Consider the following 15,563-nt stretch of genomic DNA (forward strand, 5'->3'; position numbering starts at 1 on the left):
AGCTATGATGAGGCATGAATTAAGAATTAAGAGTGAAGGCCCCCAACAGGGGATATCTTAGACCAATTAGCCTCCTAGCTAATCTCTTCCACTTTCACCCTCAATCACAGCATGAGCCTAAGGCCTCACCATAGGTATGTTCTCTTCATGGACGTGCAGGGAGGCAGCCATGCACTTTCCAGGATTCGACGCCATTTTAGTATCACGGGTCATCATGTCTCCAGAAAGCAGAGAGGAGAAAATCAGAAGTCTGAGAGGGACCTGCCTGGTACAGCATCAGCACTAACTCCTCCCCAAGTTGCCAACTCTAAGTCTCCATCTCACACAGACACCTCTGCCCTCATCTGCCATAGAATTACTGTTATCAGCCATACCTGGGTAAAAGGGGAGTCTCTGGATATCAAGAGCTTCCTGGGAGACATCACACTGTTGGTTCATGGCCAGCTGCAGAGTATAGAGATGGTTTTCAGAGGCTCTGAAGTTGAGGTGGTGAAGGGGACAATAGGTAGGGAAGAAGCGGTGGGTCTGGCTTTGTGTGAACAACTTGCCATGAGTCTGTATTACCTTTATCTTCTCCACCTTTTCTGACTTCAGCTCCTTCTGCGCAAAGTGGGGTATACCAGCAGGGTTGACAAAGATTGATATCTGCAGAGAACGCAAGAGGGGCTGAGTAAGCACTAGGAACTTTGAGCCCCAAGATCAAGTAAGACCTCACACTTGCTCTGCCCTCTTGCTCAATGCTGGCCTTGGTCATTCACTTGACACACACCTTTTCATTATCCTCATCCCAAATCTTGCCACTGACATTCTTCAGTGCATAGGCGATGCTGGCATTCTCCACAAAGAAGCTGGCATGCATGTTTTCATAGTGAAACTATAGGGAGAGTTGCAAGAGAAATAAAATATGAGGCCAGAGTCTCTGCTCATCCAGTCCCCAACCTGTCCTGTTTTTTCTCGTCTGCCTCATGGTCCTTTCTTACTTCAACTGGGATGAAGGGTACACTGCATTCGTTCCGAATCAAATTCAGCAGCCACTTCTCATTGTATTTTATGCCGAAGGGAACCTATGAGTGAAAGAAAGAATGAGTGAGGAAAGGAGACTGACATAATGGAATTAAACATTAAAATTGGACCCAAATATGTTCCTTTCAGGCTTTAAAATAGTTGAAGATAGGACAACATCCATTATTGCTAACTTATGTATTTCATTATTATGTCATTCATCATTTCTAATATCTATTATTTCTAAGCACACATGGATTTCCTAAATACCCTTTCTTACTATTCAGTTTTCTTAAAATAATCAATTTAAGATGTTTAATATGAGTTTTCTTTTATAAAGTCCCACAAGAGTTTACCTAAGGCAGACCAGGCCTGCCCCTTTGACAAGGACCCCACTAATTCAACCCCTCACACCCTTAGTTTGAGCCAAACTGAAGCATCCGGTGTGGAGATACTCTATCTCCTTAGCATTCGTTTCCTCCTTTGATTGTAAATGACCTCTTCCGTTCTCTCTGCAGTCAAGTCTGTTCCCTTTACATTGCTTCTCTGAATTTACTCTTAGATGATCTAGGATGTTAACTCCTAGTAATAAAGGACAGATTACAAACTTTCCTGCCCTTACAAAAGGATCTAGTGTCTACACAAATCCAACACAGTTACCCCTGTTCTCCTTCGGAACGTTAGATCCATTTTGCCAGGACACTCACTGTGATCTTGAACCAGCTCCCTAAGGTCCCATCCGGCATGTTCCCCTCCATTCTTCTCTCTGGAGGTTTTTGCTCTCTCTCCATGTTAACATGGGTTTGGTCTTGTTTACGAAAACTGCCTTTCCGATTATAGGGTGAAATAGCATAGGGAGTGCTGTGAGCAAATGGAGAAAAGGTAGTTCACATATGTTCTGAAAGTCTTTTACACACATTTGATCCACTGATACCAGGGCTACAATGAAGTTTGCTCAACCATTAATCGAGTTCTGTCATTCTCTCTCTGTCAAGTTGGAAAGAATGATATATTCAGCTACATGCTTATGTATTTCATCGGCTGGTACATTCCAGCCATGCTGACTGGTCACTTACTATCTTACTGAAGAGTCCATGTGGGCACCATGCATTGCTGCTTCTCCATCTTGCTGCTGATGGGATGAAGAATGTATGCCAGGATTGACTTTTTCAGACCTACTGCTCAATCTCCTTTGGTAAATATCCGAACATCTTGCTCTTCTTTGAGCAACTTGATCAGTGTGACCTTAAATTGAGAACAGCACATCAACACTTAGAATACCAGAAAAAAATCTTGGGAAAATATAATGGATAATGAAAAAATTCACTGATGTTTGTTTGTTTGTTTATTTATTTATTTATTTTTTAGAGTCAAGATCTGGCTCTATTGCCAGACTGTAGTGCAAGTGGCATGATCACCGCTCACTGTGGCCTTGTCCTCTATGGCTCAAGAGATCCTCCCACCTCAGCCTCCCAGGTAGCTGGGACTACAGGCACATGCCACCACATCTGGCTGATTTTTTTTTTTTTTTTTTTTTTAGAAATGGGGTCTTCCTGTGTTGCCCAGGCTGGTGATTTTTTATAATCTAGAAAGAAATATATCACAGTGCCAAAAAAGTTGAAAGACTTCACTGTGGTTTCACCTCCTGGGAGATGAGAGTTGGGGAACATTCACAGCCAAGGAAAAAACAAGCACAGCAGAAAGGGTTTGGGTTTGGGTGATGCTGATCTATGATGATAGTCCTTGCTCTGCCCTTTTCATTCTGGGTAACCTGGAACAAATTGCTTATCATTTCTAACCCTCAATTCCCACCTCTACTTGGAGAATAATAAAATCTACCCTAAAAGCTTGGTATTATGGCTCAAGGGTCAAAGGCAAGTTCCCTGCCTCAAAGAAGAATCAGATAAATGAAAACATTGCTGAAGAAAATATCCAGAATGAATCTTGGAGAGACATACTTATGGAAATTAATTACCAGAAGAGTGAAAGAGAGAATTTTAAAAGAGTGGTAAGCGTGGCCAGGCGCATTGGCTCTTGCCTGTAATACCAGTACATTGGGAGGCCAAGGTGGGTGAATCATGAGGTCAGGAGATCGAGACCATCTTGGCTAACATGGTGAAACACTGTCTCTACTAAAAATACAAAAACTTAGCCGGGCTTGATGGCGGGCACCTGTAGTCCTAGCTACTTGGGAGGCTGAGGCAGGAGAATGGAGTGAGCCCAGGAGGCAGAGCTTGCAGTGAGCCAATATCGCACCACTGCACTCCAGCCTGGGGGACAAAGCGAGACTCTGTCTCAAAAAAAAACAAAAAACAAAAACAAAAAACATGTGGTAAGCATATCTAATACTACTTCTCCACTGTTCCCTCTCCTTATTTCTGGGACTCAAATTCCAGACCTCCAGGCCAGGCTGGTCTCAAATTCCAGACCTCAAGTGATCTGCCCACCTTGGCCTCCCAAACTGCTGGGATTACAGGCTTCAGCCACTGTGCCCGGCCTCTACAAAATTATTTCTTTTTTTAATTAGCCAGCCGGCGGTGGCTCATGCCTGTAATCCCAGCACTTTGGGAGGCCGTGATGGGTGGATCACGAGGTTAGGAGATCGAGACCATCCTGGCTAACACAGTGAAACCCCATCTCTACTAAAAATACAAAACAATTAGCCAGGCGTGGTGGTGGGCACCTGTGGTCCCAGCTACTAGGGAGGCTAAGGCAAGAAAATGGTGTGAACCCGGGAGGCAGAGCTTGCAGTGAGCAGAAATCGTGCCACTGCACTCCAGCCTAGGAAGACAGAGCAAGACTCCCGTCTCAAAAAAAAAAAAATTGCCAGCGGGGCATGGTGGCTCATGCCTGTAATCCCAGCACTTTGGGAGGCCAAGGAGGGCGGATCGTGAGGTCAGAAGTTCGAGACCAGCCTGGCCAATATGGTGAAACTCTGTCTCTACTAAAAATATATTTTTAAAAAATTAGCTGGGCGTGGTGGTGTGTACCTGTAGTCCCAGCTACTCAGGAGGCTGAAGCAAGTGAATCGCTTGAACCCAGGAGGCAGAGGTTGCAGTGAGCCAAGATTACACCACTGCACTCCAGCCTGGGCAATAGAGGGAGACTCCATCTCAAAAAAAAAAAAGAAAAAAAATTAGCCAGGTGTGGTGGCATGTGCCTATAGTCCCAGCTACTTGGGAGGCTGAGGCAGGAGGATCATGTGAGCCCAGGAGGTCAAGGCTGCAGTGGGCCATGATCAAGCCACTGCACTCCTGCCTGGAAGGCAGAGCAAGACCCTGTCTCAAAAAATAATAGGAGGAAATGTGTACTTTAAGAAAAAACATTTCTAAAGAAAAGACATATATTCCATAATGATGTTAATGTAACAAAAATTGGGCAAAAATGTGACCAACCGGCCGGGCACAGTGGCTCATGCCTGTAATCCCAGGTGGGTGAATTACCTGAGGTCAGGAGTTTGAGATCAGCCTGAACAACATGGTGAAACCCCATCTCTACTAAAAATACAAAAATTAGCCACGTGTGTTAGTATGCTCCTGTAATCCCAGCTACTCGGGAGACTGAGGCAGGAGAATTGCTGGAACCCGGGAGGCAGAGGTTGCAGTGAGCTGAGATCGTGTCATTGCACTACAGCCTGGGTGACAAGAGTACGACTCCATCTCAAAAGAAAAAATAACAAAACTAATTTACACTGAATTGTGATAGGCCAAAGATATATATTGTAATCCTAAGGATAAACACTACGACAATGGCAGAACATTTCACTTTCTAGCCAAATGAGGTAAAATTTTAATAGTTAAAACTATTAATCATTTCAAAGGAGAGGTGTGGAAAAGAACTTAAAACAGGCAAAAATAAATATATAGTAATATGGTCTATTTAAACCAAATCATACCTATATTTTCATTAAAAGAAATTAGACTTAAGTATTCCAAATTAAAAGGCCGAGAGTATCACACTAGATGAAAGATTCCATCAAATTATCCTGAAAAGAAACATGTAAAATTTAATAATATAGAATATTTGAAAATAAGAAAAATGGCATGATGCATACCATTTACACACTGACCGACTAAAAGCTTATATAACCATATTAATAAGAGAAAATATATACTTTAAGAAATACTAGAGAAAAGAACTCATAATGATAAAGGTTCACATCAACAAGAAGATACAAAGAAAGCAGGTGCGCGCACTGCCTTCGCGGCACCTGGGCCTGAGGTGCGTGGCTCCCAGGCCCTCGCCAGCTCCAGGTGTGTGAGGAGGACTTCAGAAACCCGATTGAGAAGTGGAAAGACCCCCAGGGAGGGTCGGACCTGCCTCAATTCCGCTAAGGTCTTTCATTTCTTGTTCGCCTACTTTCATGAAATCTTCACATCGTTTTAATGGTACTAGTCAAGACAACAAAATCAACAGACTTTCAGCCTTGAGGCAACATTGGTGTAAGAACACTATGGAGCTCATCAGAGTATATCACTGAAAAATATGATGGCTGAAAACAATTTAAAAATGCTAAAGATTCAACAGTGCGTGGTAGCCAACAAACTACCTAGAAACAGGCCATATATTTGCAATATTTGCTTCAAGCACTTTGAAACACCATCAACAAAATTAACTAGGCACTATCTCATTCATACTGGTCAAAAGCCATTTGAATGTGATGTGTGTCATAAAACCTTTAGACAACTAGTTCATCTGGAGAGGCATCAACTAACTCATAATCTGCCTTTTAAATGTAGTGTTTGTCAGTGCCACTTAAAAAATCTGAAGACATCTGTGAAGCACCAACAACTTCACAATGAAACCTATCAGAATAAGGTTAAACAGGTCAGAAGACTGCTGGAGGCCAAGCAAGAAAAGCCAATGTATGGAGTGTATAATACTTTTACCAGAGGAAAGATGGGCATTACACCCGTGCTGTAAGTCCAATCCCACATATAACATGAAGAGAAGAAAGAATATTCATGCAAGTACAATCTGTGGCAAGATGCTTCCATCACAGTCAAAACTTAATAGGTATGTACTTATTCATACTGGTCAGAGGCCTTTTAAATGTGTCTTGTGTAGTAAATCTTTTCAACAGTCACCTCACTTAAAAATCCACCAACTTACACATTCAGAAGAAAGACGTTTTCAATGTTGTTTTTGTCAAAAAGGATTTAAGATTCAAAGCAAACTTCTGAAGCATAAACAAATCCATACTAGAAATAAGGCTTTTCGGGCTCTTTTATTAAAGAAGAGGCATACAGAATATCGCCCCCTGCCTAATAAGTTAAAGGCAAATCAGGGTGGTTTTGAAAATGGTGATATTGGTGAATCTGAGTAGAATAATCCACTTTATGTCCACTCAATTTATATTGTCCCTTTTCAATGTCCAAAGTGTGAAAAGTGTTTTGAATCACAGTAGATTCTCAATGAACACATGTGTTTTCCTGCTAGAGGTGGCAAAATTCCAAGCAGGTTCAAAAGAAGCTACAACTATAAAACCATTGTTAAAAAAATATCTTGGCCAAGCTTAAACGTGCCAGGAGTAAAAAATTAGATAACTTTTGATCTGGGAAAAACGTATTTAAAAAGAGTTTCTTGAAAAATTGTGATCGTATTTCTGGTGAGCTGAGCTCTGAACAAACCCAAAGAACATTTGTGGGTCCTTTTGGCAAACATGGAACATATAAAACAATTGGCAATAAAAAAAAAGAAAACATTGACTTTGCCATTTTCTTGGCAAAAGCAGTTCCAGAACCAAAATTTGGGAAAAAAATGAAAGATATCCTTACGACAGCAAACTTATTAAGCATTGATAATTCGGTGAATAAGAAAGACTTGTCAATCTGTGGCTCATCAGGTGAGGAATTATTTAATAACTGTGACGTACTTCAGTGTGGTTTTTCAGTTCCAAGGGAAAACATACTTACTAGACATAAGATATGCCCTTGTGACAAATGTGAGAAGGTATTTCCTTCTGTATCCAAACTAAAAAGACACTATTTAATTCATACTGGACAGAGGCCTTTTGACTGTAATATTTGTGGGAAATCTTTTAGACAGTCAGCTCACTTAAAAAAACATGAACAGATTCATAATGAAAAGAGTCCTTATGCATCCCTTTGCCAAGTAGAATTTGGAAACTTGAACAATCTTTCTAATCATCCAGGTAATAATGTTAACTATAATGATTCCCAACAATGTCAGGCTCCTGGTGTTCAAAAATACGAGGTCTCAGCGTCAAATCAAATGTCAGGAGTTAAGGCAGACTCACAGGATTTTATTCCTGGTAGCATCAGGCAGCCCTGTCTTCCTAATGTACTTCTGGAATCAGAGCAAAGCCATCCTTTTTGCAGTTATTCAGAGCGTCAGGAGAAAAATGATGTCTTCCTGTACCGATGCAGTATTTGTGCTAAGAGTTTCCGATCTCCATCTAAACTGGAAAAACACTACCTAATTCACGCAGGGTAGAAACCATTTGAATGCTCAGTTTGTGGCAAAACATTCAGACAGGCTCCTCACTGGAAGAGACATCAACTTACTCAATTTAAAGAATGACCACAAGAGAAAGTGGTTGCCTTGGATTTGGTTATGTAAACTGTCGCAACCACTAACAATTGTGGTCTCTGGTGATCTTATTTTTAAAGCCTGTATTATTTAAAATGCATTTTTATCAAGAGGCCTGCATTAAATTGAATGGTTTCACAAGTATTTGTCCTGCATAGTAAGTAGGTAAAATACATAGAAAATTAATACAATGTTTTAGAAACAGCCAAATTAATTTTCAGAGGCAAGAACATGATTTGATGCTATAAAGTAGGCACTTTAATATTGTAAACATATGCTTTGGCTGTACTGAAAAGTATAAATTCATGATGCTGTACAAATAATTTAGTCAAATTCATTTTTTAAAGGAATTATTCCTTAAGACATGCCATCTCTTTTTATATATACTCAAAAGACTGAGAGGCAAAAATTTGCTTTTAGCTGCAGCACATAGTCCTGCTATATTTCATTTATTTTACATTTCATATGAAAGTATAATTTTGTCCACATGTGGCTCAAATTGCATTGGATTTTTTTTTTTTTTTTGTAAATTTACAGAACTACAGAGACACTAAAGGTGAATATGGATGAGAAAATTATAGTATTTTTTCACTGGTCTTTTCAAAGCTATTTATTTTTAGGACTATGTGATAATCTCACTTTTTCAGGTGATTAAGGTTTTTTTTTTCCCCCCCAGCGAGTGCCATCTTTCACAAAATAAATTAAAAGTAGACAAGAGGCTAGGATGTATCCATATACATTTACCATGTTTACTTACCAGGAATATTTTCCAAGTGCCATAGTCTTTTTCATAATATGTATGCAGTTTTATCTTTTCAGAGGAATAATTTCAAGTCATTTATTTGCTCATTAATTATAGCAGTAGTCATAGACTTAAGACTCTATTCTAGAGATCTTCATCTCCATAAGACTTTAACATTTATTTTAGTAAACTTTTCTTTTTATGCCTCTTTAATGGAGTGGTCCTATTATTTAAGCCTGTTCTAAGTTTGATCAAATAGCAATGACTAGGTCTAGTTTTAGTTTTTATTTTTGCAAGAGTCTAATGCTACAGAATTTTATTTTGATCCTTGTTAAATTTTTATTTTAATTAGTAAGGTAGTCATTCCTGTAGAGGGATAAGATGCTTGTAGAGTTGTGGGTAACATTCCAAATAGAACTGTTATGATTTGGGAAATATTCTAAACTACAAAGGACTTATTTCATAATGACAAATTGTCATTCACAGTTTCCTTTGTTTATAAAATCTTCAGGAATGACATTTTCTAGCAATAAAAGGAATTAACCATTATGTTCCTAAGCTGAAAAGAGGAACAGGTGGGTAATTATCCTACCATACTTAAATATAGTGGAAAATCCTCTGTTGAGACTGTGGATAAATGAACAATTGTAAGTTTTGCATCATAATCTGAGAACTCCCTTTTGGGGAAGGGGGAGGCAGGAGGGATAGTAGGTGGGGGTGATCTGCTTGCTTCTTTTACCACAGGTGATTTTTAAGTAACTTGGGTTTAATTTACAGAGATGAAACATGACAGTCTGAGTAACACACCCAAAGACGTAGAGGTGTGCCTGTTTATTACGTAGAGACAGCCAACAAAAACAGAAGAGAATCACATGCTTTAAAGAACACTTTCTCTTAGGTTTCCTTGGGATATGTTCCTCTAGTGCAAGCAAGATAATGGTTTACAGAATTTGCTTTATACAAAACTTTTCAAGAACTCATCTGTTACACAAAAGCAAGGAATAACTAGTTTATATTTTCAAATAATGTTCAAGGTTTTTTTCCTTAGTATGTCTGAAAGTATTGATTTTGGCATTTTTCTAAGCAATTTATGTAATTTTATTTGAAGGAAATATTTTATATACTCTTTCTCAACCTAAACAGGGAGAGTCCTAACACTGTTGTGCTTGTATGATTATGAGGCTTTATTTGCCTAAGTGATACTACTATACTTTATTTTTGACCCATGCCTTTTTAAGCTGTTTCATATTGAAAGTTGGACTATTGTAAAAATTTTGTCAAAGGTGTACTGAAGTGCTATTTGAAGTACCTGTAACAAAACACAGTTGGTCCTCCATATCCATGGACTCTGTCTCTGTGGATTAAACCAATTGCAGATCAAAAATATTAGGACAAAAAAATTAAAATAATACAAATAAAAAATAAAATATAACTGTTATTTAAATAGCATTTACATTCCATTAGGTATTAGTCTAGAGATAAAGTATACAGGAGGATGTGCATTGGTTATATGCAAATATGCCATTTTATGTAAGGGACTTGAGTATACTTGGATTTTTGGTATCTGTGGGTGGGCAGGCTGGGGGGATCCTGGAACCAATACCCCGTGGATACCAAGGGACAACTGTACTTATTTATCTTTATTATCATTGCAAGCTTTTTACAGAAACTTTATAGGAATGAAAATATACACGTTAAGAAGATTAGGCCGGGCGCTGTGGTTCAGGCCTGTAATCCCAGCACTTTGGGAGGCCGAGACGGGTGGATCACGAGGTCAGGAGATCGAGACCATCCTGGCTAACATGGTGAAACCCTGTCTCTACTAAAAATACAAAAAAATTAGCCAGGCATGATGGCGGGTGCCTGTAGTCCCAGCTACTCAGGAAGCTAAGGTAGGAGAATGGCGTGAACCCGGGAGGCGGAGCTTGCAGTGAGCGGAGACCACGCCACTGCACTCCAGCCTGGGCAATACAGCAAGACTCCATCTCAAAAAAAAAAAAAAGATTAAACATTAGATATTAGATGGTTTGTTGCACACTAGAGCTGCTAGTATTGTTGAATCAATTACTTTGATTTTATGAAAAAATAAACACATATCTTTAAAGAGAACTAGAAGAATTTTTTGTTTGAGTGATTCCAGGCTGTAGCATGATTATTTACTGAAGTATTTTGATTGGCTGGCTAACTTAGTAGAATTATTGTTTCTTGTTTTGTACTGCAATAAGGCTTATAATTGTAAGATAAAAATGTGTGTGTGCTTAAGGGAAGCAGGTGGTGGTTAAAATTATTGAAAAATTTTCAGAATACTTTAAAAATAAAGTTTCAAGTTATACAAAAAAAAAAAAAAGAAAGTAATTCTAAATTTGTATGCATGTCTTAACATGGACCAATCTATGTTTAGATACGAAGCAAAAACGGATCTAAGTAAATAAATAAATAAATAAAATCACAATGACTGTGAGAATTTAACACACCTCTCTGAGTAACAGATAAAACTAGCAGACAAAAATTCAGCTACATAGCGAAGATTTAAATGGCATGAGTAATAAGTTTGCTTAAATGACATAGAACACTGCACAGAAAAGCTACACATGGAACATTCCAGAATAAGTCATACGCTGGGCCGTAAAGCAAGCCTTGAGAAATTTCTGGGGCGGGGGTGGGGGGTAATACAATCTACCTTGAATGGTTAGTGTGAAGATTAAAGATGTATTATTCCCTGCCCCACTACCACCTCTAGGTGTACAACCAAGGAATGTTAATTTTTACCAACCCCTGCCTCAGGAGACCATCCTCATACCTCAAACCCTGGCCCTGAGAAGACCACAAGACTCAGGCCTGGGCCCTTGCCACTGCCCACCCCCATCTAAAGGGAGATTGGCTGGGTGTCATGTGGGTTAGGGTAAGGTGGGGAAGGGGGCTCAGTCCCTTTTGCCCTGTGGAGACCTGAGACTCCAGCCTCATGCTGGCCAACTCACCCATGGTGTGTCCTGAAGGCAGTGACATTTTACCAATGTCCTTACAGGGCTCTCTTGAGGAGAATCTGTGTGGCCTGGGGACGGGAGTTTGGAGAAGATTGAGGAGGGCTGCTGAGGAAGGCGAGAGCAAGTCCCAAGCCTTGCTTACAGGAAGTTCCTTCCCCAAGCAGAGAGAGGAGTGTCCTAGGAGTCAAAGGAGAATTAACTTCCTGTTCTTACCACCCCCGAAAGTTTGCTGCCAGCCTAACACCCAGGGAGATGTTTCTAATGTAGCCACTCCTGCAAAGGTGGTTAGCAACAATCACAATCATGAGGCCTAGGACCCAGATACTTACTGAAACAAACACGGAGAACTCAGCTTGCTGGTCATCTCCAGTGCATTACATTGTATTCATTTACTCTGCAGACTCAGAGAACTCTGAGTGCCTATCTTAGCCCAAGCTCTGTACTTGCTACATTACTTTTTTCTCCATGTATTCCTCACAAGGGGACTCTGAACTCAGAATCACCAGCTCCGTGAAGGTGCTAAGGCTTAATAAGCTATAGGAACTTGTCTGGAATGATTCAGGTGTGACCTGGAGAAACGAAGTGGAAATGAGAACCATGGAATGGTGGGTGACCCCCTCTATGCACAGCTTTTCTAAACTCTTATAATATTTGTGGTTTACTTAAGTTAGGGCAAAGTAAGAGAATGTTCTGAAAATACTCGTGTGACTGGAATTAACTAAAGCCCATCCTAGAGAGAGAATACAAAAAAAAAAAAAAAAAAGACCAGGAAAATATAAAGTCAAAGTTCAGTGTGTCACTGTAATGAAAGTAGAAAAGAATCAAGTACTTTCTTAAAGACAAAATAAAATATAGTCAATGTAGATGGAGACTCCTAATGATTAGAGCCAGAAATGTAGCTCTTAAAGTCTCAGGCCAGCGAGAGGGAATAAACTAGGAGCCTCTCTGTGTGCCAGGGCATCAGCCAGAATTTTCTGGAATTTTTCACCACTTTATTACAGTAAGTAGCTAGTCAGGCATAAGTGGGGCAGGAATGTCAGGTGACCATCAGGTGATGGTTCAGCAGTTGTCACACTGCCTCTCTGAAATGATAATTGATCTCAGCCAGCACCAGGAAGAGGCAGTTTCCCAATAGACAAAAACACCTGAAATGGGTAATTGGCAGCTTCCAGTAAGATCTCAAGAACTGACCGAGTGGACTCAAGCATTCCTTTCTCTTTTTTTCTTTCCTGCTCTAAAGCTTTGAAGTAAACTTCCAGTCCTGCTCTGAAACTTCTCTCGGTCTCCTTTTCTGCCTTATGTACCTCAGTCGAATTCTTTCTTCTGAGGAGGCAAGAATTGAGATTGCTGCAGACCCATATATATTTGCCACCAGTAACTTGAATATTTACCACCACTAACATATTTTGGTGCTATGTGACTCAGATACCTTCTGCCAGTAACACGTTGTCTGAAGTCCCTTCCTAGGGCTCAGTGCCCTGAGAGAGAAAGTCCAGCCCCTGAGTAAGCTGAAGAGATACCTGCATACGACAGGGTGTGAACATTTGGGGTGAAAGAAGTGTAAGACCGAAAAAGCACACACCTACACAAACTGTGAAGTCGTGAGTTTAAATCTGTATTGTTTTTGTTTTTGTTTTGGAGACAGAGTCTCGCCCTGTCGCCCAGGCTGGAGTGCAGTGGTGTGATCTAAGCTCACTGCAACCTTTACCTCCTGGGTTCAAGCGATTCTCCTGCCTCAGCCTCCAAAGTAGCTGGGATTACAGGCACATTTCACGATGCCCAGCTAATTTTTGTATTTTTTAGTAGAGAGAGGGTTTCACCATGTTGGCCAGGCTGGTCTCAAACTGCCGACCTCAAGTGATCACTCGCCTCAGCCTACCAAAGTGCTGGGATTGCAGGCGTGAGCCACCACACCCAGCCTAAATCTTTATTTTTTTATAAAACAATATCATGTGAACATTTTTATAAAATGGTAAATGCTATGGTTTGAGTGTTTGTGTTCCTCCAAAATTCATGTAGAAACTTAATCCCCAATGCAACAGTGTTAAGAGGTAGGACCTTCGGGAAGTAATTAGGCCATGAAAGTTCCACCTTCATAGATGGGATGAGTGCCCTTATAAAAGGGCTTGAGAGTGCAAGTTCATCTTTTTTTGCCCTTTCCGCTATGTGTGGACACAGCAAAGGTGCCATCAATGAAACAAAGAGCAAGCCTTCACCCGACACCAAATCCACTGATGCCTTGATCTTGTACTTTCCAGCCTCCAGAACTCTGAGAAATAAATTTCTACTATTTATAAATTACTCATTCTATGGCATTCTATTATAGCCACCCAAACAAAGATAGTAAATATATGTGAACTTGTTAATTTGCTATTCAATACTTTCAAGTTTTCTCAGTGAATCTCCCTAATAACAAAATATTAAACACTAAAAATGTATACTTAGAAAATAAAATCATTCTGTATTTTTCATTTATAAGATCCCCACACAATGACCTATAGATATCCAAGATATCCAAGGTAATTACACAATGCAAATAGACTGGTACTCGTTTTTCAGATGTGTATCTCTTTAGGTAATATATGTATACATATAAACTATTTATTTACATATATATATTTTTTTCTACATATTTATCCCGACATGCACAACTGCTGGGTAACAGATTTCCACACTAGATTTCCAAGGAATGAACCAGATCATGAAGTATTTCCTTCCTGATGTATCTGGCTAGTCTCAAATCAGCTCTGACCTCTCCTCTTAGCCCTGGCTAATGCCTCCTGTCCGAACACTGGCTTTCCATAATTTTTATTTGACAATTCCCCCTCTTTTGGTAAGTGAGAGTGTGATAAAAATTTACGACATCAATACTACTCTCAGTTGCCATCATTTTGGGTTTCTGGTCTCAACATGCCATTTATAGGTTACAGTGTCCTCCTCATTACTGAGACAGGATTTTTTCTTGACCTTGACCCCCTTCGTAGGGAGGAACTGGAGTGGCTCATTTCACTCAGCCTGCAGTCCATGGATGGCTGTTACAGCTCAGTGAAGGTTCAGGGTGACAGCCTCCTGCACCTGCCCTTTTTGACACCTGAATTCTTGTTCAGCATCCAGGAAAAATCTGTTCACATGAATGGACTGAAAAGTAGTGTGTGCAGAGGATTTTACTGGGTGATGGATGTGGCTCTCAGCGGAATGGGGAGTTGGAAAGGGAGTGGTGCAGGAAGAAGGTGATCTTTCCCTGAAGCCCAGCCATCTCCAGCCAGGCCCCCCTCCAAAGCTGCACCATCTAAAGTTACCCATGTCTATCTGTTGTCTCTGATGTTCAGCCACATGCATCCCTAATGTTCAGCAGCTTGTATCCCCAACCACTTGCATCAGCCACTTTTGCTGCTTTTTTTTCTTCTTTTTTTTCTGTCAGCCGGTCTGCTTTTTATGGGCACAGAATAAGGGGCAGGGCGGGCCAGAAAGGCAGTCATTTGGGCAGAAAAATGCGGTCTGTTTTTACTTAGGGTCGATGTTCCAGGCTTTAGGGTCGAGGTTCCAGGCTTGAGGGTTGGTTTTAGCTGGAAGCCCAGACATTCTGTATTATTACCATGGATTTCTTTGAGTTGTTGTTCCAGCTAGAGAGACACCATTTCATGTTTGACAGATAGCTGTAAGGAAACATTTAAAATTTTGTGTGGTCATGTGGTGCATATCTGCAATTCCAGCTACTCAGGAGGCTGGGGTGAGAGGATTACTTAAGTCCAGGAGTGTCAGACCAACCTGGGCAACCTCCGTCTCAGACCCCATCTCAATTAAAAAACAAACCAAAAAAAAAAAAAAAAAAAAAAAAAAACTATTGTGTGGTAAATGTGTGTAAATGCTTCAATTTTTGTTTACAAAAGTATATTTTACCAAATTATTGTAAGCTATAGATAGCTTAAGAGAAGAAACAAAGGTTTTCTTAAATCTGGAAAAGAAAACGTTATAAGAACTAGCAAAGTTTCTGGCCGGGCACGGTGGCTCACGCCTATAATCCCAGCACTTTGGAAGGCCGAGGTGGGCAGTGTCAGGCCTCTGAGCCCAAGTCAAGCCACTGCATCCCCTGTGACTTGCACGTATACGCCCAGATGGCCTGAAGTAACTGAAGAATCACAAAAGAAGTGAAAATGCCCTGCCCCACCTTAACTGATGACATTCCACCACAAAATAAGTGAAAATGGCCGGTCCTTGCCTTAAGTGATGACATTACCTTGTGAAAGTCCTTTCCCTGGCTCATCCTGGCTCAAAAAGCTCCC

At 40.4% G+C, this 15,563-nt stretch overlaps 2 protein-coding genes and 2 pseudogenes across 19 annotated transcripts in view; 2 read left to right on the forward strand and 2 right to left on the reverse strand.

Annotated features, from left to right (window-relative positions):
* Positions 1 to 15,563, reverse strand: part of BEX1 (brain expressed X-linked 1) — a 200,294-nt gene that overhangs the window by 20,886 nt on the left and 163,845 nt on the right. The gene's annotated exons all lie outside the window — the stretch shown is intronic.
* Positions 1 to 15,563, reverse strand: part of NXF3 (nuclear RNA export factor 3) — a 47,387-nt gene that overhangs the window by 6,763 nt on the left and 25,061 nt on the right. For 5 of the 18 annotated variants that reach the window (XM_077989242.1, XM_077989243.1, XM_077989253.1 and 2 more), the window contains 7 exons: positions 2,079 to 2,247; positions 1,710 to 1,863; positions 981 to 1,064; positions 770 to 874; positions 565 to 645; positions 375 to 444; positions 130 to 218 (listed from right to left, as the gene is read on the reverse strand). In XM_077989242.1, the coding sequence (XP_077845368.1) occupies positions 130 to 218; positions 375 to 444; positions 565 to 645; positions 770 to 874; positions 981 to 1,064; positions 1,710 to 1,863; positions 2,079 to 2,247 (752 nt within the window). Of the gene's footprint in view, positions 1 to 129; positions 219 to 374; positions 445 to 564; positions 646 to 769; positions 875 to 980; positions 1,065 to 1,709; positions 1,864 to 2,078; positions 2,274 to 4,897; positions 4,988 to 7,261; positions 7,426 to 9,605; positions 9,651 to 11,242; positions 11,520 to 11,609; positions 11,686 to 15,563 lie in introns of those variants that run through there. The other 13 variants (XR_013413033.1, XM_001084577.4, XM_077989247.1 and 10 more) reach the window with 7 other exon arrangements.
* LOC695459 (zinc finger protein 770-like) lies at positions 5,488 to 7,584 on the forward strand (annotated as a pseudogene).
* LOC144338715 (uncharacterized) lies at positions 8,243 to 10,205 on the forward strand (annotated as a pseudogene).

Source organism: Macaca mulatta, chromosome X, assembly GCF_049350105.2.
Source record: "Macaca mulatta isolate MMU2019108-1 chromosome X, T2T-MMU8v2.0, whole genome shotgun sequence".
In the NCBI taxonomy this organism is placed as follows: domain Eukaryota; kingdom Metazoa; phylum Chordata; class Mammalia; order Primates; family Cercopithecidae; genus Macaca; species Macaca mulatta.